This window comes from Lampetra planeri, chromosome 44, assembly GCF_965212315.1.
Source record: "Lampetra planeri chromosome 44, kcLamPlan1.2.h2, whole genome shotgun sequence".
NCBI lineage: Eukaryota > Metazoa > Chordata > Hyperoartia > Petromyzontiformes > Petromyzontidae > Lampetra > Lampetra planeri.
Window position 1 is genome coordinate 3,142,027 of NC_136150.1, and position 23,915 is coordinate 3,165,941.

The window sequence follows — 23,915 nt, forward strand, 5'->3', positions numbered from 1 at the left end:
GGGAGGGAGGGAGGGAGGGAGGGGAGGGAGGGGAGTAGGAGGGGAGGGGAGGGAGGGAGGGAGGGAGTAAGGGGAGGGAGTAGGAGGGAGGGGAGGGAGGGAGGGAGGGAGGGGAGGGGAGGGAGGGAGGGAGGGAGGGGAGGGAGGGAGGGAGGGAGGGAGTAGGAGGGAGGGAGGGAGGGAGGGAGGGAGGGGAGGGAGGGAGGGAGGGAGGGAGGGAGTAAGGGGGAGGGAGGGAGGGAGTGGAGGGGAGGGAGGGAGGGAGGGAGTAAGGGGGAGGGAGTAGGAGGGAGGGGAGGGAGGGAGGGAGGGAGTAAGGGGGAGGGAGGGAGGGAGGGAGGGAGAAGGTGAAGCCGCATGGTGGCACCGGATGTCGTTGTCGTTGAGCAGCAGCGTGCGGAGCACCGCGAGGTCGGCGAGGCCCAGCGGCACGCTGCGCAGGAGGTTGTGGTCCAGGTAGAGCTCGAGGAGGGACGTCTGCATGCCGTGGAACGACACCGGGTCGATCCCGTCGCTCGTGATGCGGTTGAACGACAGGTACAGGTACTCGAGTCCCGGGCTCATGTGCGCAAACACGTATCTGGAGGGGGGAGTGGGAGAGTGGGAGGGGTGAGTGAGTGAGTGGGTAAGTAATGGAGTGGGTAGTGAGTGGGGTTGGTGAGCGAGCGAGTGATGCAGGTAAATAACTAACACGGTACACAAATCGTCACATGGAGTGCATCGAATGACACACAGAGGCTCGCACAGAGACCGCCCGCAGACTCGCACAGATGCAGAGACTCGCTCCGAGACCACCGTATGTTTGTCGAACTTCTTTCGCACCCCACGCAGCCGAACCGGCCATTGACGATAGCAGAGAAGTTGAAAACCCCAACACGTTTCCCGAATAACTTGGGAGGGAGGCCAAAGGGTGGGGGCTGGCTTCAAGCGAGACGGCGCCCGCCGTGGAGACGGCGGCGAGAGGCGTCAGCAGCCCGTGCACAAGAAGCCCCGTGGCTCGATCGCATCGCGAGACGGAGAGAGAGAGAGAAAACCTTCATCCAGCAGCGGAGAGATCTTGACCCACGATGATCGACGGCGGCGTTTTTTGCCCCCCCCCACCCCGCGCGAGACGTCGAGGGGGGGGGAGGGGGGCGGGGGGGGAGGCGGAGGGTGGGGGCTCACCCGGGAACGCGCTGCAGCAGGTTGTAGGTGAGCACGAGGTGTCGCAGCGAGGTGGGCAGGAAGGAGGGCACGTGGACGAATCGGTTGTGAGAGAAGTCGATGGACTCCAGGTTCCTGGGGGGGTGGGGGGTGGAGGTGTGGGGGGGGGGACAACGAGACGCGTCGCCCGATCCGGTAACGCGGCGTCTGCGTGGCCACCGACCGGCTCGTGACCTCTGACCTGCGAGTCTGAGACCAGCGCGGCCCTGCTCAGCTCGTGACCTCTGACCTGCGAGGCTGAGACCAGCAGGGCCCTGCTCACCCCGTGACCTCTGACCTGCGAGTCTGAGACCAGCACGGCCCTGCTCAGCTCGTGACCTCTGACCTGCGAGTCTGAGACCAGCACGGCCCTGCTCAGCTCGTGACCTCTGACCTGCGAGTCTGAGACCAGCACGGCCCTGTTCAGCCCGTGACCTCTGACCTGCGAGTGCAGCCTGGTCTGGGGCTCTCTTCCAAGGACCTGTCAGCTGACGCTCACACCTCTGCTTCCGTGAATGACCACCGGAATCTGCTATGAGGCCTGTGGTCAATCTCAAGAACCTGACCAAATAATTATTTTGCCACTAATGTTGATCTGGTGTTTGTGACTTTCTTCATCTCGATGCTCTGTGCCCGCTGGAAATCATTGCACATATCCCGAGTGTAGTTCTTTTCAAACCCCCCAGTGACTTGTTTTCTCTTCGCCTTGACCCTTGCCAAGCGATATGGTTATCTCGACAACTCTGCGGTTCGAGACAAAAGCAAACCGAGACCGAATTTCTACCAACTTTGCACCGTGGCTTTTTTTTATTATTTTGGACGCGAAACAAATTCTGGAGGTGAGGTTGAGAATACATCCTCTGGAAAGAAAAACAACCTTCAAATGGACTCGTGTCTCGTTTTCATCGGTGGCTGTGTTGGTTGTCTGCACCCGTGGATCCCCCCCCCCCCCCTCACCTTTAGAGGATGCATTCGTTTGGGCATTTGAGATTCTCCAAATGAAGCCTTTTAAATACTATGAGGCCTAAAGCCTGACCTCCACACACCCACACACCCAGGGCTCAAACCCAGGAGCTCATCAAAGTCAGCTGAGTGTCTCGGTCATAGCCAATATGAAGCACCCGCCGGCCCCCCCCCCGCCCCCACCCCCCGCTCCCCCCCCTACCCACCCCCCCACTGAGAGACTGGAGGAGCGGGCACCCACCCCCCCCCCTCACTTGAGGGAGATGAGAGCCCGCGGGTGGATCCGCGTCTCCTGTAGGCGGTTGTTCTGGAGGTGGAGGATGGAGAGGGACGATGATTTGTTGAAGACTCCGTTCGAGATCTCCTCGATCTGGTTGTCGCTCAAGTAGAGCTCCTGCGGAAACAAAGGCAGACGCCCACGCGCCGCGTGTACCGCCGGGTCCACGCCTGCTTGGTTGTGTAGGGCGGTGGGAGGGTCTTGCGGCACAAGATGTGTGACCACATGTATTCACGTGGCCTAAGGGGCCGTCCATAAATGACGTCACGCGATTTCGGACGATTTTTGACCCCCCCACCCCTCGTCACACGGCGTCACAAAAAATCAGACTCCCCCCCTCAAATATGACGTCACAAAGCTCTACCCCCCTTCCCTCCAAAAAAAAAACATGCTTCAAATCGCTTTAAACTATTGTCATTGTAGTGCGTATTTAATTAATTAAGTAGAACGTGTTGTCTATATTAATTTAAAGTTGCGCATTTTGATGTGACGTCACATTTCTCAAACCCTCCCCCTCATCACACATCGTCACAAATGTCTGACCCCCCCCCCCCCCCAGGTGCGTGACGTCATTTATGGACGGCCCCTAACACAAACATCGAACATGAATCTTAACACCGAGTAAGACTACGCACGTTTCAAGATGGTGATGATGACGACAGTGGTGGCGATGATTGAGATTATGTTGGCGGTGATGGCGATGATTGTGGTGAAGCCATTGCGAGCATGGGATTTTGCATCTATGTCCAGGTGGAAGGAATTTATTTCCCCCAATTCATTACACTCACCCACTCACTCGCTTATCCACTTACCCACCCACTCACTGACCCAGTCACCCACCCACTCACTCATCCACTCACTCACCCACTCACCAACTAACTCACCCACTCACTCGCTTATCCACTCACCCACCCACTCACTCACCCAGTCACCCACCCACTGACCCACTAACTCAACCACTCACTCACCCACTCACCAACTAACTCACCCACTCACTCGCTTATCCACTTACCCACCCACTCACTCACCAACCCACTCACCCACTCACTCATTCACTCATCTACTCACTCACCCACTCACCAACTAACTCACCCACTCACTCGCTTATCCACTTACCCACCCACTCACTCACCCACTCACCAACCCACTCACCCACTCACTCATCCACTCACTCACCCACTCACCAACTAACTCACCCACTCACCCACTCATTCACCCACTTACTTACCCGCTCACTTACCCACTCGCCTGCTGACCCACCCACTGACTCACTCATTCACCCAGTCCTACAGATTTTCCAGGACGACAGCTACCTCCTCTACAAGATTATGAGAACCGGGATGGGCGTCCACCCCGATAGCCGACGTTCGCAAAGCGCACCGACCGAACACGACTCCACCCAACCCGGATCGCAACTGCGCGCGCTGACACGTCTACACCATTTCGGCGAGGCGCTGCCAGCCGACAGGCGGACCGCCGTTGTCGTACATCGAGCGACGGCGGGAGGCCCGAGGGGATGAGGCGGAACTTGTTGCGGTCGAGGCGCAGGTAGTGGAGGCCCGCGAGCGACGCGAACGCCAGCGGGTCCACCGTGCTCTCGCTCAGAGCGTTCCCCTCCAGCTCCAGCGTCAGCAGGCTCGACAGCGCTGCCAGGACACACGCACAGGGGCGGCGAGGGAGCTTCGCACAACAACAACAGCAGCAACAAATGTCCTTGAAAGATCTGGACACGGTCCCAACGGTGAGCTCCTGACAACGCGTGCCCAAGCAGCTTCCGTTTGGCCAGATAGAGGGGGATAAACGGGCGCGGCACGGGGCTGGAGAAGAGATGGACCGATGCAGTGCAGGAGGATGTGGAGCTGACTGGACTTGCAGATGACTGGCACCTGCGATGTCAAGGTTGGCCTCTGAGTTAGTGAACTGATAACACCTGGGTTCTGTCCCATGACCTGCCAGTTTTCGACACTTCACGTGACCTCAAAGTGCACTTAGCCTGGCACAAGTGCCGTGGTAATGTCATCACCACTCAGTGTAAAATGGCGGCTGTTGTTGTTGTTGTTATCTCCTCACAGGCGAAGGTGTTGCGGTCGATGAACTTGAGTTTGTTGTCGTTGATTTTGAGCTCCTCGAGGGATGGCGGCAGTGGCGATGGGATGGTCGTGAGCGCATTGCCGTCGAGGAACAGCCGCTTCAACGTCGTCACATTCTACCGGGGTCAGGGTTCAAAGCTCAATCACACGACACATTGATCACGTGACACATCAATCACGTGACACATCAATCACGTGACACATCAATCACACGCCACATCGATCACGTGACATCAATCACGTGACACATAAATCACGTGACACATCAATCACACGACACGTCAATCACGTGACACATCGACCACATGACACATTGATCACGTGACACATCAATCACACAGCACATCGATCACACAGCACATCGATCGCACGACACGACAAAGTGGCAGATCGCCGTGCGGTGCGACACCTCAAAGGTTCCGTCTCTGATGCCGTGGCTCGTGAGTTGGTTCCTGCTCAGGTCGATCCACTCGATGCGTGGAAGCCCGCGGAATGTTCCGGCCTCAATCACCGCAATCGCGTTCCCTGCCACGAGACGACGGGAATATGTAATCGCGCGTGCCGTCGGTTGCACGGCTTTCGCGGAATGGACACCGCGCTGAGTCAGCATGCCCGAATGCACGTCGAGCAGCTGACCGCAGCAGCGCGTGGTCCCGTTGCGGTGCGGGGGACGGTGCCGCTATGGTGCGGTTACGGTGCTGCGATCCGCCGCTACGGTATTGGTACAGTGTAGCGCTGGTTCAAAGTTCAAAGTTCAAAGTTAATGTATTAGGTATAGCCCTGTGAGCCATTCGGCTCTTGAATCGGGTGCAACCGCAACAAACAAAAAACTAAAACATGAACAGAAAATCCAAGAAAAGACAGCAAAATATTCCACAAAAAGCACCGTACACCAACGCTGTGTGCAAAAATCCCAGTGGGATGCAAGTCAAACAACAACAACAACCACAAGACAACTTTAGATTAAGGCCATCAGTCTAACTCTGTACTACAACAAACAAGCATGGCCAAACGGTACCGCTACGGTACCACTACGGTGCGGCTACGGTGCCGCGTGGTGACCGCAACAAGTGCCCATCAGTCTGCGGACAGTGTGCGCTGATCGCTTTGTGCGCTCCGCGAGCCACTCGAGCAATTTTGGGCCAAACGCGGCGAAATTGGTCCGTGAATCTGTCACACGGTGCGGCTTGCTCCTGCAAGTTACGCCAGGGGACCTCGAGCGTCCACCGGTGAAGCAGACGACGCGTCGCACGTTCACGGTTGACACGCGCGCACACCGCAGTATTATCAATAATGATAATCATTTACGTTCATAAAGGGCTGCCCAGCCAGATCAGAACCGCAACCTCAGAAGCAAGCGGCGAACGCGCCGCTGCTGGGCCGCGTGGCCGAGCGACTTCCCGCTGCTCGAAACCGAGTGGCCGTCGGTCGGTGTGCTCCACTCCCGTGTACAGCCCCGAGGCCAGTGGTGGCAATGGCAGAGCTCCTACGGCAGGAGGGAGCCTCTCCGTAGCACGGCGACTTGGCTTCCCCACAGAGCGGCGCCCGCGTTATCCCGCCCCCGGAGGGGCGACTGAGCGCTCAACCGCCGCCGCCGCCGCCGTCACCTGTGAGGTAGAGCTGCAGGAGGTGCGCGTCGGTCAGGGGCGGCACGTACACCAGCTTGGCCGAGTTGCACGTCAGCGTCGTGTCCTCCGACTTGCACCCCCTCGGCAGCTCCGGGGCAAACGGCGCGGCCGGCGCCAACGTCGCCCCCTCCCCGGGGGGGTCCTCGCCGGGCGGCACGAAACCCCTCGGCAGCACGGGGACCGCCGGCGGACGCGGACGCGGACGCGGCCTCGGCGCCGGCGGCCGTGGCGCCGGCTGCAGGACCGGCGGCAGGACCGGCGGCGCCGGCGGTAGCCGCTCGCTCGGCACGTCGTCCGGCACGTCGCCGCGTGCCCCCGCTCGCTCGCTCGCTCCGGTGGGACCGGCGAGCGCGGGCGTCGCCGGCGCGGCCGCCCGCGCCGCCACCTCCTCCTGCTCCTGCAAGCGCAGCTCCTCCTCCAGGTAGCGCTGACGCTTCTCCTCTTCCTCCCGGCGCTTCTGCTCCCGCCGCCGCGCTCGCTCCGCCGCGTCCGGTTTCGCCGGCGCCGCCGCTGCTGGAGGAGGCGGCGGCCCGTCCGGCGATGCTCCACGATGGATTTCCGGCGCGGGGCCTTCAAATCGGCCGTCCGGATTCGGCGGGGCAGGCGCCAGCGCTGCCTTCTCCTCCTGCTCCTTCTCTCGCTCCTGCTGCTGCTGCTGCTCCTGCTGCTGCTGCTGCTGCTCCTGCTGCTGCTGCTGCTCTTGCTGCTGCTGCTGCTGCTGCTGCTCCTGCTGCTGCTGCTGCTGCTGCTCCTGCTGCTGCTGCTGCTCTTGCTGCTGCTGCTGCTCCTGCTGCTGCTGCTCCTGCTGCTGCTGCTGCTGCTCCTGCTGCTGCTGCTCCTGCTGCTGCTGTTGCTGCTCTTTTACGCCACCAACCTCATCGTCGGGTTTCTTGCGGCCTTTCTTGCTTCCCCGAGCGCGCTTCTTCTGATTCTCCGCTTCCGCTGCTTCTCCGGTCTGCGCCGTCCCCTGCTGCGGCTCTGGGTCTGGCTCTGCAATGGCGAGGGGCACGGCCACGGGCGGTTACTTTGGGGCGCGGTTACCGGCTCTCGCGGCGGTGGCCGGTGGTGCGATGTGCCGGGGACGTCACGCCGTCACTCCTCACATCACCACACGTGCATCGGCACTGTGCAGAACACTTCATAGCGCGCCTTGTGGCGTCCTCTGGTCTAACACCGTTTTGAGACGAGGCTCAAAAGAAAGCTGTCTCTGGTGTGGGCCAATCAGTTGCAAAGACAATGCATAAACTATCAGAGTGTGTTTTTTGGCTTGCATTCTGACCACAAGTATTGTGGTTAATGCAGACATGATTCCTTGTTCCTTGTATAGATTTCGGTTTGGTGTTTTAAGATCTTAACACAGCTGTTTTGTTGCCAGAACAAAGGGGAAAACCTATTCTCACTTCATAGTCATGTTGAGTTTAGTGACGGTTAGAGGGTGTGAGGGTGTAGTGGTTAGCGCACTGCGCTACGAACCCGCAGACCCGAGTTCGATTCCCGCTCACGGGCAACACCCAGGGCCTCCTCCCCTAGGTCGACTCAGCCTCAAATGAGTACCTGGTGCGACGTGTAAACATCGCCACTGGGGAAACAAAGGCGGTCGGGCGTGGTGCTGGCCACCCACCCCCTCGTGTGCCGTGCCGGCCTTCATAGGCGCTCGCTAACAGCACTTGCCCCTACGGTCTGTTAAGCCTACAGTATATGGGGAGATCTTCATATTTGTTTTGCTGGCGGCGGTGGTGGTGGCCACGTCAGCATCACTCTCTGCGGTGGCTGGTGGCGGTGGTTACCGGTGTTCTGGCACACAGGGCAGCACGTGGCGGCGGTGGTTACCGGTGTTCTGGCACACAGGGCAGCACGTGGCGGCGGTGCGCGCCGTCCTCGGGCAGTGCGGACGAGGGCAGTCGACCTCGTCGCAGGCGACGGCGCCGCGCTTGCACACGCACGTCACGCACGGCTTGGGGGACCACACGGCCCCGTCGAACATCTGCATGCCGCTAAACGCACAGTGGCCCGTGCGGCCTAGCGGAGGGGTAGAGGCGGCAACATCATCGCCGTCGTCGGTTTTATCATCGGTGTTATCATCTTCACTGTCGTCATCCGTTTTATCATCAGCGTCATAATCACTGCTATCATCAATGTCATCATCATCAGTGCCATCATCAGTGTTATCATCATTACTGTCATCATCATGAATGTCATCATCAGTGTTATCATTATGATCAATGTTATCATCATCAATGTCATCATCATCAATGTCATCATCATCAGCAGTGTCATCATCATCAGCAGTGTCATCATCATCATCATCAATGTTATCATCAATATCATCATCAGTGTCATCGTCATCATCAGTGTCATCATCAAAGTACTCCTATGTGTGTTTGTGTCGCCGCATGGCAGTCATTCGTCTCGTATCACTTTATGTGGTTTGTATGTGGCGAGTAGTGGCGCAGCGGTTAGTGCATTAGAGATGCTATTAGCATCATTTTGCGTTTCTTAAATTACTAGCTGCATTACATTACATTAGTGCGCTGAACTACGAACCCGGCATCCCGAGTTCGATTCCCGCTCACGGCCAACACCAGTAACGATTACCTGCACCGGTCATGGGCCTCCCCTAAGTCGACTCAGCCTCAAAAGAGTACCTGGTGTGCTGTGTAAACATCGCCACTGGGCAGACAAAGGCGGCCAGGTGTGGTGCTGGCCACCCACCCCCTCGCGTGTCGTACCGGCCTTCATAGGTGCCCGCTAACAGCACTTGCCCCAACAGTCTGTTAAGGCTACACGGGGGATCTTTGTCTTTGTTAATGTGGCAGTCCTCCTCCTTAACCGCCTTCCGTTCCTCTCTCAAAGCTCATCTCTTACCCATCGTCCACCGTCTTCCCTCCCCGCGCCCCTCCACTCTTTCCCATCCCTCCCCTTACCCTTTCATGATCTCTAAGTGCCCCCTATCGCGGTCACTCATTCCTCAACCCTTGCACGCCCTGCCACCTACATCATTCTGTTTTATCACCGTTTTTTTTTTTCAACTATGTCGAGCGCCTTGAGTGAAGGCGCCCTAAATATAAACAATAATATCAGAAAAGGTCGTGCAAGTCACCGTGTGCCCAAGCAGCTTCTGTTGGGCCGGATTAGAGGGGCGAAACGGGCTGTAGAAGAGATGGGCTGGAACGGTAAGGCGAGGATGTGGGGTTGGACTTGTCGACGACTGGTACCAGCGGTGTCATGGTCGGCCTCCGTGGAGGAGGCTCATTGAGGACACTACCGGGCAGTGCCAGGCTAGGTGCACTTTGAGGCTACTGGGCAGTTGGAGGCAGTCGCCCTCCAGCAACGATGGAGGGAGCGACGCTCACAACAACGAGAGGAGCACCGGGTGGCTAAAACGCTGAAAGTTGGCGCAGTGGCGAGTACGGTCGGTGCATCTACCAGTCATCTCAGTCAACCCACGGCACCTGGGTCTGTTCCGTGGCCTCCTGCCAGCGTGCCTTCGACACTTCACGTGGGCCTCAAAGTGCACCTAGCCTGGCACGAGCGTCGTGGTGACGACCCCGCCACTCAGCGGCGAACGGCGGTTGTCGTCGTCGTCGTTGTCGTCGTCGTCGTTGTCGTCGTCGTTGTTGTTGTCACCGCGTGGCAATCGTCCATCGTCGCACCTGGCAGGACGTCGTAGCTGGAGCCGGTGCCGCCCTCGTCAGGACCCGGGACGACGAGAGCCACCACGCCGCCCGCGTCGCCTCCGTGGCGACCGCGTGGAGGGGCGGAGAGAGCGGAGGGCGACCTGGGACGGGGGCATGAAGTAAACCGAGACCGCACGGCGAGAATGGAGATGATGATGAGTAATTTATTGATTATATTATGAAGACCGTGACTGATGATGATGATCACGGTGGACGCTGATGAGTGGTGATGTTGATGAAAGTGGTGATGGTAACAGAGATGATGAGTCACGATGGCGATGATGATGGAGCACGGTGTTAACGATGACAATCAGAGATGATCAATTGTGGTAACGATGGTGGTTACAGACGTGATGATGATGATAACGATAACATTGATGCTCGTGACAATGCTGCTGCTGATGCTGCCAACGCTGTCGCGTTAGCGGTGCTGCCTGACCTCTGTTGACCCCAAGGGTTGGGACGCCTCCGAGCGGAATTCTGGGGGGCTGCGTTCACAGGGAGCGGCCCCCAAGCGACGACCACCGCCACCACCGCCGCCACCACCACCGCCAGCCGAATGATGTCCCCCATCGCCGCCTGCGGTGACCACAACGAAGCTTGCTCCCTCGACTGTGCTGCGGCCGTCGCAAGGATAAGGAGTGCACTCGTAAATCTCGCAGAGCGCGCATCTACTGCTACCCTTCGCTGTTATTTGTTTCTAGCCACTTGCTTAGCGTGTGTCGATCTTGCTCTGACATAGTTTTTTTATTACTCACTGTCTGTTGTTGTCGTATCCTCAAATCTTGTAACTCAATTTTAACCCACTTCCCAATGTGGTATCGACTGCAAACTTGGTATACTTATGTCGTACTGATGACAATACTATATTCTATCAGTAAAAATAAAAAATAAAAAATTTTACATTCTTTTTTCCTGTTATGTTTCGGCTTGGGTCTAATTGACCACGGCCCCTTACGTTATGGAAAGCTTCGGGGCCACTTCCTGGAGTCGTGGAGTTCTGCCATTACTAGTACATTTCATAAAAGCGTGTTTTTTAAAAAGTGTTTTAAAATATTACTTATTTTGTATTGTTCACGTAACTCGCTGACCCCCCCTCCTTCCCTGCCGTCCCTGCTGGACGTCTGTGAAAAAGAGTTTCACAGCTAATCAGATTCCCCCTCCAGAATAAATAAAAGATTCCGATTCTAATTCTCAATTTAGATTCGTTCACCCGCGGCGAGAGAGCGAGAACGATCCCAGAGGCGCGCGAAACCGCAGACACGCAGGAAGGCAGCCACAACCGACGCCGACAATTTCCCGAGTTCTGTGGTCCTACACTGAGCGAGTTGTTTATACACACGGGAGGAAACCAGGAGCACCAGGAGGACTTCCCACGCGTGCAAGCGAGCAGCACCCCCCTATCCCGTGCAGACGGAACAGATGGAGATTAGTCCACACTCGCTGTAACCCCCTTCTCCCGGCAAGCCAGGGTTATGGCATCTCGACGCCCACGGAGAAGGGAGTTTCGCGTCATTTGCGCGATCCGCTAATCCTCGCTGCCTCTACCGCCCGCCCTGCCGGCTCCGTCGAACGTTGCAATCGCGGGACCACAAGAGGTGGCGGTGGGCCCGCTTGGGAAGCCCGTCATCCAGCAGTGGATTGACCATGGCTGCTGCTGCTGCTGATGACGGTGGTGGTTCACCACGGAGCACGGGCAACGAGGGTCGTGAATTTTTGTGACTTTTGGGCAGCGTTCTCAGAGGCTACTGTGAGCTGCGTGCGAGAACACATTTTTTTACTTTTTTTTAGCGAGAGAGTACAGTACGGGCAGTGGCCAAAAGTGGGTCGATAAAATCTCGAGAGGTGGTGGCGGCGGTGGTGGGGTGGCTCCTTTTCATGTTGGGAAAGAAAAAAATCCCATACTTCACCGCTTGACTTCTAGAAAGTGCCCTCCAACAGCCTTGCAAAAGGTGCCAGTGTGCTCAGAGCAAACACGCGGTGGGGGATGGTGGGGGTGGTGGGCATTCTACCACCCCCGCGCCCACTCGCCCACAGCAATATTCACAGATCCTTTGGGTCTCTCGGTAAAGTCACGTAGATAGGTTCAAAGAAAATAACAAAAAACGACGGCGTTTCGATCGCAACACAAGCGTTCTTCATCCTGATGACGGATGCTTACGATCGAAATGTATTCCCGCACGCATTGTTATTTTAATCTATCTTCGTGACTTTACCGAAAGACCCAAAGAATATGAATTCCTGCAGTCACGAAAGCTTTAAGTCAATATTCACAGACCCGGCCCAAAAGCTGCCATAGACAGAGCCCTCGCTTTGTGGCCGTGCCCAAAGTATTTTCGCTACCTCCATCCACCACGCCCACAATTTCCGAGCCCCCACCAGTCGTGGCCTCTTTTCTTCTCTCTCTCTCTGCGTTTTTATATTTTCACCACACTGGCACCTCGCAGCAAAGACAACGCCTGGTTTCGATTAACAACACGGGAGCCTCTCTTTTTGGAGTTTGTACGTTCTCTCTCTCTCTCTCCACACCACCGTTCTGCATGGGCGTTACTCCGTGTTCTCCAGTTTCCTCTGAAAGCTGACAAAATATGTATTTAAAAGTTACTCAATGCCAAAACAAATCACTTGGCAGGATCCTCCTGAAAAATGGAGTCTTGACACTCACCTAGGCTTCCACAGGTGAACAAGCAGACAACGTTTACAAACATACAAAGCATTGGCAGTGTCGACGTTGAGGCCAGAGGTGGATCTACAAACTTCACAGGGAGGGGGGGTGGGAGACTAGGGGGGGGGGGGTGGTGGATGGGCCCGGTCCCGAATTGTGGACATTTTTAAACAAGGGCCCTACATTTAAAATAGCAGCAAACGTATTCTCTCTCGTAATTATTAGTACAGTACCTAATGTCCTTGGGTCTCAAGGTGATGGGGTGGGAATCTTGGGGAGGGAATCGCCCCCCCCCTCCCCCCTTGGATGCAGCCTCTTGAACTCGCCCGCTTGCCTGCCCACGAGATCACCACACGTGAGATTCTGGTGGTCATTCCGCTTGGCCGGCCCCAACCTTGGATTCAACCCCAGGAACTCCTCGGTCGTTGCCAGCTCAAATCAGCACTCCACAACATCTGACCTCTACGCCACCCAGCAACCCAGCCACCTCTCTGGACTGCGCCAAGTTTCGCAGTGTGGTCACTTCCAAACGAGTGTACGCGCTTCTAGAGAGCGAGCGCAAACACGCGGCTTCATCTCACGAGACGCGGGCATTAACACACTTTGGCGCGTTCAAGATTATCGTTGAATATTTTTTATATTTATTCAAGCGATCTTTTCAAACGAAGTCACAGGTTTTATTTTTGACGCAAGTAAAACAATCACACGAAGCGTGCGCTATATTTTATTACGGGGGAAGTGGGGGTAGAGGAAATAGTTTTAAGCAAAGTTTGTATAAAAATAATATTTTATTGTGTTTTATTTTTATTATTTCCCTTTTACGTGATTTTACCGAAAGAACCAAGAAGATGAATCCCTGCAGTCACGAAAGCTTTAAATCGAAAAGTTTGTATACGCAAGAGACACCCGTGTTGGCGTGTCCTGATTGAACATCCTCTCCCCCCGTGGGTACGTTGGTACAATGGTTCCGATCGCATTTCGAGACGGCTAGGCGCACACGAATACGGATTGAGAGGCTCCTTGCCGATGAACATCTTCTGGAAGTTCATCAGCATTGGCTCAAGCAGCCTTCTGATGGGGGCAATGAACGTGGCAACCGGTCCAGAATTTGCTTGCGTTGCACCATTGCAGCTGGAATTAGGGCCTCCTTCCAAGGCTCTACGGCTGATGGGACGTGGACAAAATGTTATATTTTTAACGTAGAGGGGTAGATGTGGAAATGAGGCAAATCGTCCGTTTAATGAACACTGCAACCTGAGTTTGATTTCCGAACCACGGTTAACATTAAATTATGTCAGCGTCTCGCACCGTACCTAACACATCTCTCAGCACTTGCTCTGCATTCTCAATGGACTGGTCAACACGGCAGCTTCACAGCCCCGAACGCATCTCTCTGCACTCATCCCCTCCCCCCTAAAAAACCACCAAGCTCACAACACCGATGGCCCACCAAACTCGCAACATCCGATGGCCCACCAAACTCGCAACGCTCTTCGCTCCACGCGCATCCCAAACACGTCGCCCCATCGTCCTTACCTTTGTTGGACAGCAGCTCTTCCCTGCCTTTCGTGGACTCGAATCTTAGTTCGAAGATGTGTACATGCCTCGATGTTTGGTAAGTGCGCGTGCTGGGAGGGAGGGTGGGGGGAGGAATCAGTGTCGTGCTTGGCAAGATGCTGTCGGTGAGATCGTGAACTGAGTTCACAGTGTCTGGATTTCTCTCTACATCAACATGCCCTTCCCTTCCACATGGCCCAACACACGCACGAAAGCTGCCAGACGACTTAGCATGCACCCAGATTTCCCTCCTTCCCTCCCTCCCCAAAACTTTGCCACGCGTTTTTTATTTATTTTTTCCCTCCATAGGACTTAATTTTTGCAAGTGGGCACACCGCATCGAGTTTACCTTTCGCCATGACCAACTACTATTGGCACGACGAATGGTGAGGTTCGTTAGCTGACCTCATTTTCACTAAAAGGAATTTCGTCTCTTGCCCATAGCTGCACCCCCCCCCCCCCACTTAAGCAGGAAACGTACAGTATTTTAAACACATCCCATCAGCCACATGACCCTCCCTGGGAGGGCATCGTTTCAAGCAGCATTGGTTGGACGCACAGAGCAGACTCTGAGCCGGTTATAGTGTCTCGTCAGCATACTCTTAGTTTTTTCGGTAAAGTCACATAGGTAAAAAATGAAATTAATAAAAAATTAAGTAATAAAAAAAATAAAAAAAAATCACGACGTTTCGGAGGCAACACAAGTCTCCGTCATCAGGTGGGACCGTCACAGCCAGATTTGCTGTATTTTTTACCTACGTGACTTTACCGACAAAACTAAGAGTATGAATCCTTGCAATCACGAAAGCTTCAAATCTAGTCTCGTCAGCAGTCTGGCTTTCTTGAACCAGTGCTGATGAACCCGGTAAACATGCAACGTTGTCCGGTTGCACCAATGTTGCTGCAACGTTCCATGTTCATTGGGGAACTGCCAGTTGCGCGTAGGCAAGAACTGCACTCTGCGTTGTTTTGCTTGCGTTGAACAAATGCGACTAAATTTTGATTTAAAGCTTTCGTGACTGCAGGGATTCATATTCTTGGTTCTTTCGGTAAAGTCACGTAGAAGGGAAAAAATAAAATAATAAAAATATAAAACAATAAAATAAAATGACGATTGCTTGTGTTGCAGTCGAAACGTCGTGAGAATTATATTGTTTTATATTTGTATTATTTTGTTTTTTCCCTTCTACGTGACTTTACCGACAGAACCAAGAATATAAATGCGACTAAATGACGTATTCCCAGAAGGCCGTGCGCCCGGCTGATGGGATGTGTACAACGCCAAAACAACAAGATGTTATCCGTTCATGTGGAGGGGCTGATGTTGTTGGAAGAAGGACGGGTTTGTCATCCTGATTCATTTTGCTGCTTAAATCCTCCACAAGGTGGGGGGGGGCAGTCGAGTACAAATCGAGACGCATGTCTGTTCTCCTACACACGCTGGGAGAGAGGAGAGAGAAGCTGCCGATGATGGGAGCGAATTGTGAGGGCCGGGGAAGTGATGCGGATTGTTGCAGGAAATGATGTGGTCGCTTCAAATATACAGATGGCAACAGCACCCCCCGCCCCACACTCGCCCCGCTCCCCAATCCCAAACTCCGCTTTACCCAAAAAGCACCCACAAACACAACCTGGAATTTGTTAGCAAATAAGCCTGGAATTTGTTCAAACGTGAGCACAGCCACGCGGAATGCGAGCCCCACACGGCATGCACGCACACACGTGGCAAGAGCCTTTTATTTTTTGAGGCCGTTCGCAAACTGGACTCGAAAATCCAAGAGGCGCGCACGTTCTGTGCGTCACGGTGGCATGAATGTTCACTCCCTCGCCAGGTGTGCAGGAGGTCGTGGGTTCGATCCCAACCCTTGTGATTGCCTCTCTCCGCCCGCAGAATCGACGCCGCGTTTGCGAGTATTTTTTGGCCTGCTACAGTGAGGGAAAAAAGTATTTGATCCCCTGATGATTTTGTACGTTTGCCCACTGACAAAGAAATGGTGGAGAGTTTGGAATCTGATTGATGGATTGCTTCTGTGAACAGGTGTCTTTTATACAGGTAACAAGCTGAGATTAGGAGCACTCCCTTTAAGAGTGTGCTCCTAATCTCAGCTCGTTACCTGTATAAAAGACACCTGGGAGCCAGAAATCTTTCTGATTGAGAGGGGGTCAAATGCTTATTTCCCTCATTAAAATGCAAATCAATTTATAACATTTTTGACATGCGTTTTTCTGGATTTTTGTTGTTGTTATTCTGTCACTCACTGTTCAAATAAACCTACCATTAAAATTATAGACTGATCGTTTCTTTGTCAGTGGGCAAACGTACAAAATCAGCAGGGGATCAAATACTTTTTTCCCTCACTGTATCAATGTCCACACGATAAGGCACCAATCTTGATTTTAAGCTTTCGTGACTGCAGGAATCCACACTCGTTGGTTCTTTCGGTAAAGTCGCGTAGGTAGAAAATAAAATAAAACAAATCACGACGCTTCGATAAGCCATCACTTCGTTGAGCTATCATTTGTGATGACCAGGTCGCTTCTAAAAAAAAAGAGACATACGGTTCAGTGGACCTTCCCTGGTAACGTGAAGATAGTTCGTGTCGATTCAATCTGTGTATTGTTCGTTGTGAGTATTGCTTATTGCGAGTATTCTTTGTTGTGAGTATTATTGTGAGTATCGTTTGTTGTGAGTATTGTTCGTTGTGAACATTGTTCGCTGTGAGTATTGTTTGTTGTGAGCATTGTTCGTTGTATTGTTCGTTGCGAGCATTGTTCGTTGTGAGCATTGTTCACTGTGAGTATTGTTTGTTGTGAGTATTGTTCGTTGTATTGTTCGTTGTGAGCATTGTTCATTGTCAGTATTGTTTGTTGTGAGTATTGTTCGTTGTATTGTTCGTTGTGAGCATTGTTCACTGTGAGTATTGTTTGTTGTGAATATTGTTCGTTGTATTGTTCGTTGTGAGCATTGTTCGTTGTGAGTATTGTTTGTTGTGAGCATTGTTAGTTGCATTGTTCGTTGTATTGTTCGTTGTGAGCATTATTCGTTGTGAGTATTGTTCACTGTGAGTATTGTTCACTGTGAGCATTGTTCACTGAGCATTGTTCACTGTGAGTATTGTTCTGCTGCGCGTTACACAATTCCCCGTCGACCCAGGGCCCGTGTCCATCAGCGAGGCTCCACGCCGGCGAGCACGTGACCGCCTCAGCAGCACCACGTGACCGCCTCAACAGCACCACGTGACCGCCTCAGCAGCAGCACGTGACCGCCTCAGCAGCACCACGTGACCGCCTCAGCACGTGGCCGCCCGGTCGAGTTGGGGAGTCGCTCCCGCTGGGCGAGGTGCTCCTCACCGTCGCTCCGCGGAGACCCTCCGCTCGCGCACCGCGTGCCCTTCGTCACGGCGTCCGACGTTTCGCGGCGCTCCGCGAGCCTTTTCGGGGGATTCAATCGACGGAAGACGCTCCCAGAGGGGGGCACGTGGCGCGATATGTCGGGGACATCGTCGATGACCATTTCTGACTCCGCACGGCGCGTTCGCGTGACCATTTCCGGCCACTAGGGGCCGCTACATCCACGACGATGTTCAGCACGTGGCTTCAAGCAGCTCCAGAGTCAGGGATGCTGTGCCCGGTGTATCCTGACGGCCATTCAAGTTCTAACAAGCAGCACACATCGGTGCAGTGGCACCCAGAGATCACTCTCGCAGTAGTAACCCCTCCCTGCTCCTCCACTCAACACCTCCCCGGAGCATCGCATCAAACGAAGTCGCATCACAGTTCGTCAATTACAGTCGACAAAATCTGTTGTTAATTACCTGCCAAGTTTATTCTTCTACAGATTTATACGTGAAAAAAATATTGTTCGTGTTGAAAAGTGTCATTTTATTTGAGTGGGTTTTGAGGTCTGAAAATATTTTTTATCTCGGGTTATATAATAGGACCTTTATATGTGGAAAATTGTTTTCGATATACGTTAAGATTTTTTTCACTTCACGTTCAGGTTTTCAAGAACGCAAACCCGAAACGTAATATGGAGGATGTACACCCGTACATCGTTAAAATATACTTACAAAATCCTGCACTCCGTACAACAAGCCAATCAGACACAGAACTAACCCGAAATCCACCCCGACCACCCTTAAGAGGCATCCAATTTAAACGCCTGCGTGTCATTTTTGCTGTTTTTTTCCCTGTATTTTCAGTTTGCACATAGTCACATAGTCACTTTAAGATGTTTTCTTGTTCATGTTTTAGTTTGTTGCGGTTGCACCCGATTCAAGAGCCGAATGGCTCACAGGGCTATACCTAATACATGAACTTGAACTGAAAACTGAAACTGCAGCAAAACATGTGTTTATCTATTTGTTTGTGTTTCTCCCTTGTGAAGGTACTTTGTAGGATGAACGTTGAGATTTGTACGGGGCACCACGGGGTGACCACTAAGGTCTGAGTTGGTCTGTAATAATGTAGGCAGCAAGAGCGCTCTACCTAATAAATGAAAAACAAATGAACTTGAACTTACATTACGAATCAGAAACGAGCTGGATAGATACATCTCACAACATTGTCCCAAACCTCCTACACATTTCACAAGTAGTACTAATCGCATATCTGCATTTCCCATAAATATGCTAAATTCCTCTTGATATGCAAATTATTTTGTCAAGGCGCTCTTCGCCCCCTCCATCCCAGCTTAAATAGTCGCTCCAAGCCTGGGGCTTGTCATTCAGACTCTGTCTTCTCGACAGACCTGTTCTCCACCTGAGGACGGCTGCTTGCGTTGTGGCCGAAACGTCGTGAGAATTATATTATTATGTTTTATTTTTATTATTTTATTATTTCCATTCTACGTGACTTTACCGAAAGAACCACGAAAGCTTTAAATCGAAATTGCCCCAGATGTCCGTGAGTCACCACCCAAAACGCATGAGCGCACAGGCATTCAGATCCTGCAGGGACATCGATCAGTTCCACAGAGTTATCACGAAATATTCCACACGTCACTCCCGTCAACAGGGAGAGAGAGAGAGTCCCCTCCTCGGTATTGAAACCCCAGGGGCATCTACAAACGCAGAAGGCCCTGCTTTGAAGCCTCTATTTTTGGAGCCTACGCGTTCTCCCCGTGGTCACTTGGGGTTTTTTGTTGCGGGTTCCTCCAGATTTTGCCCTGCACGTGTTGGGGGAAGCACGCGCCGTGCGCGTTTATTTGACCGCTGCGATAAATTCCCACGTGCGATGATGATGATAATGATGATGGTGATAATGATGGTGATAATGATGATGATAATGATGATGATAATGATCATAATGATGATGATGATAATGATGATGGTGATAATGATGATGATAATGATGATGGTGATAATGATGATGGTGATGATGATGATGGTGATGATGATAATGATGATGATAATGATGATGGTGATAATGATGATGATAATGATGATGGTGATAATGATGATGATAATGATGATAATGATGATGATGATAATGATGATGATGGTGATAATGATGATGATAATGATGATGATGATGATAATGATGATGATAATGATGATGGTGATGATGATAATGATGATGATAATGATGATGGTGATAATGATGATGATAATGATGATGATAATGATGATGGTGATAATGATGATGGTGATAATGATGATGATAATGATGATGGTGATAATGATGATAATGATGATGGTAATGATGATGGTGATGATGATGATGATCTCGCCACCGCGATGAGTTATCGTGCGTGACCAGGTCGTCTCTGGAAGAATAGAAAAACAAACGCTAATAACTGTGGCCTTTACTTGAGTGAAACAAAAAGTGTAGCTTCATATCAGTTAGCCTCTCTTGATCATCTTGAAATCGATGCTTAAAGGTAAGGAGGGGGACTTTAGCAGAACATTGGACCCAGCGCAGTTCCCTCTTTTTCCCACCCTCTTGCGTGTTTATTTTGATATTCTTTTGGTCTGTCGGTAAAGTCACGGAGATAGGTTCAAATAAAAAAATAAAAATAAAAAACTACGACGTTTCGATCGCAAACGGTAGTCACCAGGCCATCATAGTGCAGCCAATCCCATACAATGTCAACAATGATCTCCGCATATAAAGACCGGCACGACCTGTAATGCCGGAAAACACGTGCTTATTGTTGGAATGTACCACACATCGAAAATGTGAACAAAAATACAATCTAAAAGACAAAAAACAGTCAGTTTAACACGTAGGCTTTCGCGACCAATATCCATAACAGGGGGTTTTGGGTGAGATGGCTCAAAAACTAACCCAAAAATGTACCCAAAACTTCTATTATGGAGAAAAGATAGTGGTGGAGATGATGATGATGATTAGACTGTAAGAATGGACGGAAACCCTGGCTCAGTTGAACGGACTTAGAAAATCCATCAGCAGCAGGCGATCCACTGCTGGATGAAATCCACAAAAGTTGCGACCATGTAACGCAGAAATAATCCGCATCCTTGTGGATAAATTAAGAAATAAAGAAATAATTGCCCCTCCGCATGAGAAATATAAGTGTATCTGACACCTCTCATCAGCCACGCGGCCTTGTGGGAGTGCATCATTTCAGTGAAAACTCTGCACCAGTTTCGACGTTGGGTGTCTCATCGGCAGAATCAGTTTCACCGCCACAAATGAACACGGTGACGGGCAGAATCTCCAGTGCATTGTTTGCTTTTTTTTAGCTTCCTCTTGCGAAGTGTGTCACAGACTCTTGAAGCGGCGACATCTCGGAGCCGTGAGGTCAAGACATCTTAAACTCAAGGCGCTCTTCTTCCCCCCTCCAACCCAGCTTGAATATACGCTCCAAGCTTGGTGGTTGTTTCATTCTTCACGGCTGCTTGCGTTGTGGCCGAAACGTCGTGAGAATTATTTTATTTTGTTTTATTTTTTATTATTTTATTACTTCCCTTCTACGTGACTTTACCGAAAGAACCAAGAAGATCTTAAACCCACTGAAGCTCCCCCATCACGTGGCACACCCCAAACATCAAGACAGCTGCGCCCAGACTGATGTTGCTATGCTACACCACCTACACCCCCAGACAGCTGTTGCTATGCTACACCACCTACACCCCCAGACTGCTGTTGCTATGCAACACCACCTACACCCCCAGACTCCTGTTGCTATGCTACACCACCTACACCCACAGACTGCTGTTGCTATGCTACACCACCTACACCCCCAGACTGATGTTGCTAAGCTACACCACCTACAGCCCCAGACAGCTGTTGCTATGCAACACCACCTACACCCCCAGACTCCTGTTGCTATGCTACACCACCTACACCCCCAGACTGCTGTTGCTAAGCTACACCACCTACACCCCCAGACAGCTGTTGCTATGCTACACCACCTACACCTCCAGACTGCTGTTGCTATGCTGTTTACAGGTGTGACAGATTGGCTATGGAGCATACCATTCTGTAAAATGGAGGTGGGGGTTGAGGAAAAATATTCGCTTAAATGTATCTCTAAACTTTCCTCAGCTTTACACCAACTTCACACGAGTTTGCGTGACAGTAATTAAAAAGGATATTTTCGTTATATTTCGTAAAAGCATTTGGACTCTTTGTTGATAAGATGGTGATGTTCCACAGCGCTTCCTGTTTTGCAGTGGTATGGTCCATCATGCCTGTGGGCTGGTTGCTATGCTGAAGTTAGGCCCCGGCAACTGTATTCCTATTGGCTGGCGGCGTGGGACCAATGAGTGGCCACGGTGAAGGTTGGTGTACACTGTCAGAAACCCTTTTGTGTTGAATTAGGGAAAAATTGTGGATATTTTGTGTTTATAACCACAGTCCCACAGTATGTTAGGGAAATATTTTTTTCAACAATTTTCCACGATGTCCCACCACAAATAAAATAAAATAATGAATAACTACATTGCCAAAAACCGTGTGGTAATTATAACTGTAATTAAGTACAGTATTGGAATAATCATGATGCCTTACCACTGACCATTGTTGTGAAGTTTGATGGTAAGATAACTTCTGTGACTGACAAAACATTGGGAAGGCCTTCACCCATAAGTGTATTGATAAATGGCTGTGCATCACGTTAATAACGATGACAATGAAGATGTTTATGATATAACTGCTACTGTATTAATAATGAAAATGTGATGATCACAAAAGCCTAAACATTGCATGTTAAAAAATATATAATTTACATTTAAGGAAAAATTACCGATCCTGCATCATAAACACGGACCCCAAGGAACATTGGACCTCAAAAAAAAGTTGTAAAGCGCAAAAAAAAACGGAAGAGATAAACACTTGAAGTTGTTTTATTTAAAGCTTTCGTAACTGCAGGGATTCATATTCTTGGTTCTTTCGGTAAAGTCACGTAGAAGGGAAATAACAAAACAATACAAATATCAAACAACAACAATTCTCACGACGTTTCGACTGCAACACAAGCAATCGTCATCAGGTGTGAAATCCACAGCAAGAAAATTTGATTGCTTGTGTTGCAGTCGAAACGTCGTGAGAATTTTTGTTGTTTTATATTTGTATTGTTTTGTTATTTCCCTTCTACGTGACTTTACCGAAAGAACCAAGAATATACTTGAAGGTTTGTAGAGCAGACGCCACAAGTGTGAACCCTGACAAGACACTGACTAGACGCGTCAATGGCCTGGGGCAGGACAACATCGAGATGGCTGATGGACGAGACGACCGGCCCACGGAATGACAGCCAAAGGACGGAAGCCTCGCACGGGAAGACGACGAGAATCAGATGGCGTTGCTGGAGCGAGGTGTGACAGCACTTGACCGACGATGTGGTCGAAGCCTTCATCCAGCAGTGGATAAACAACGGCTCGCCGATGACAATGACGAATGGACCCGCCAGTTCTGTTGTGACGAGCGCGCAGAATGAACGATGGAGGTCCTTCATCCTTCTCCGAGGGAATGACACGGACACGAGATGACACGCTGCGTTCCCACGTTGTGTGTGTCGTCCCCCCCCCCCTCCTGATGGCCAGAGTTGGCCATTGTTAACTTCAGATGTGGTGGTGGTCACTTATTTGCCTCTCCCGCATGCCCGAGCACAATACCCAGGGCGAATGGTGGGCCCTCATGGCCTCAAGAGCTGGCACGCAAAAGGCCCCGTGCGTAGGTAAAATAAATGCCCTGCATTTAAATGAGCGCCTCGGTTTTGGCTGTAAACATCAGAAAAATTGCGTGGCCTGGCTCAACGAAAATAAATATGGGTCGTTGTGTTGGCTACGTAAAGCCTACGTGTTTAAAACCAGTCGTACAACTAGGGGCAACCGAGTCCAAAAGTGAAGGAAATTAACCTCTTATGTAACAATTCAAGCAGACAACAACATTCCTCCAACCCATATCTGCCTCTCAGCGATCAATAATTAAAATATTTGTTTACACATCCCATTAGTTGCACCGGCCTTCTGGGAGGGCATACTCAAGCAGCATTTGGTTCCACAACAACAAACTCTAGACAGGTTTCCACATTCATTGTCTCATCCTCGTTCCTGCTAAATCATTCTTCCTTTTTGTGGCAGATGGTGACATTTCAATTTAGGCTCTCACAACTGACCAACCCACTAGGCACTCGGATTGCCACTATTCCGGGGAATTGGAATTTCCGTGGCAGGATCTTGCATTGTACCGAGATCTCATGGAATTGTGCTGAACTTTATTACACTTTACTGCACGGTTGTGATGAACGTAGGATGAATTGAGAAATATGTTTGGGCTGGTCTACAGTGGGAGAGTTGGTGACCCCGCCACCTCACCCGCTCATCCAATAATCACACAGCCGTAGCAGACACGCACAGACCACGAATTCCCACACCCGGCACATTGTCCCTCAGCAGCTGGCTGGAG

At 51.6% G+C, this 23,915-nt stretch overlaps 1 protein-coding gene across 1 annotated transcript in view; it reads right to left on the reverse strand.

Moving 5' to 3' along the window:
• The window catches only part of LOC144732758 (uncharacterized), a 14,594-nt gene extending 356 nt beyond the window's left edge, over nucleotides 1-14,238 (reverse strand). The window contains exons 1-11 of the mRNA XM_078614335.1: nucleotides 14,019-14,238; nucleotides 10,257-10,434; nucleotides 9,794-9,918; nucleotides 7,971-8,159; nucleotides 6,120-7,130; nucleotides 4,922-5,037; nucleotides 4,493-4,628; nucleotides 3,911-4,068; nucleotides 2,400-2,539; nucleotides 1,165-1,278; nucleotides 368-580 (exon numbers count right to left, since the gene is read on the reverse strand). Of these exons, the coding sequence (XP_078470461.1) occupies nucleotides 368-580; nucleotides 1,165-1,278; nucleotides 2,400-2,539; nucleotides 3,911-4,068; nucleotides 4,493-4,628; nucleotides 4,922-5,037; nucleotides 6,120-7,130; nucleotides 7,971-8,159; nucleotides 9,794-9,918; nucleotides 10,257-10,390 (2,336 nt within the window). The 5' untranslated portion in view covers nucleotides 10,391-10,434; nucleotides 14,019-14,238. The remainder of the gene's footprint in view (nucleotides 1-367; nucleotides 581-1,164; nucleotides 1,279-2,399; nucleotides 2,540-3,910; nucleotides 4,069-4,492; nucleotides 4,629-4,921; nucleotides 5,038-6,119; nucleotides 7,131-7,970; nucleotides 8,160-9,793; nucleotides 9,919-10,256; nucleotides 10,435-14,018) is intronic.
• Nucleotides 14,239-23,915: the final 9,677 nt, after the last annotated feature.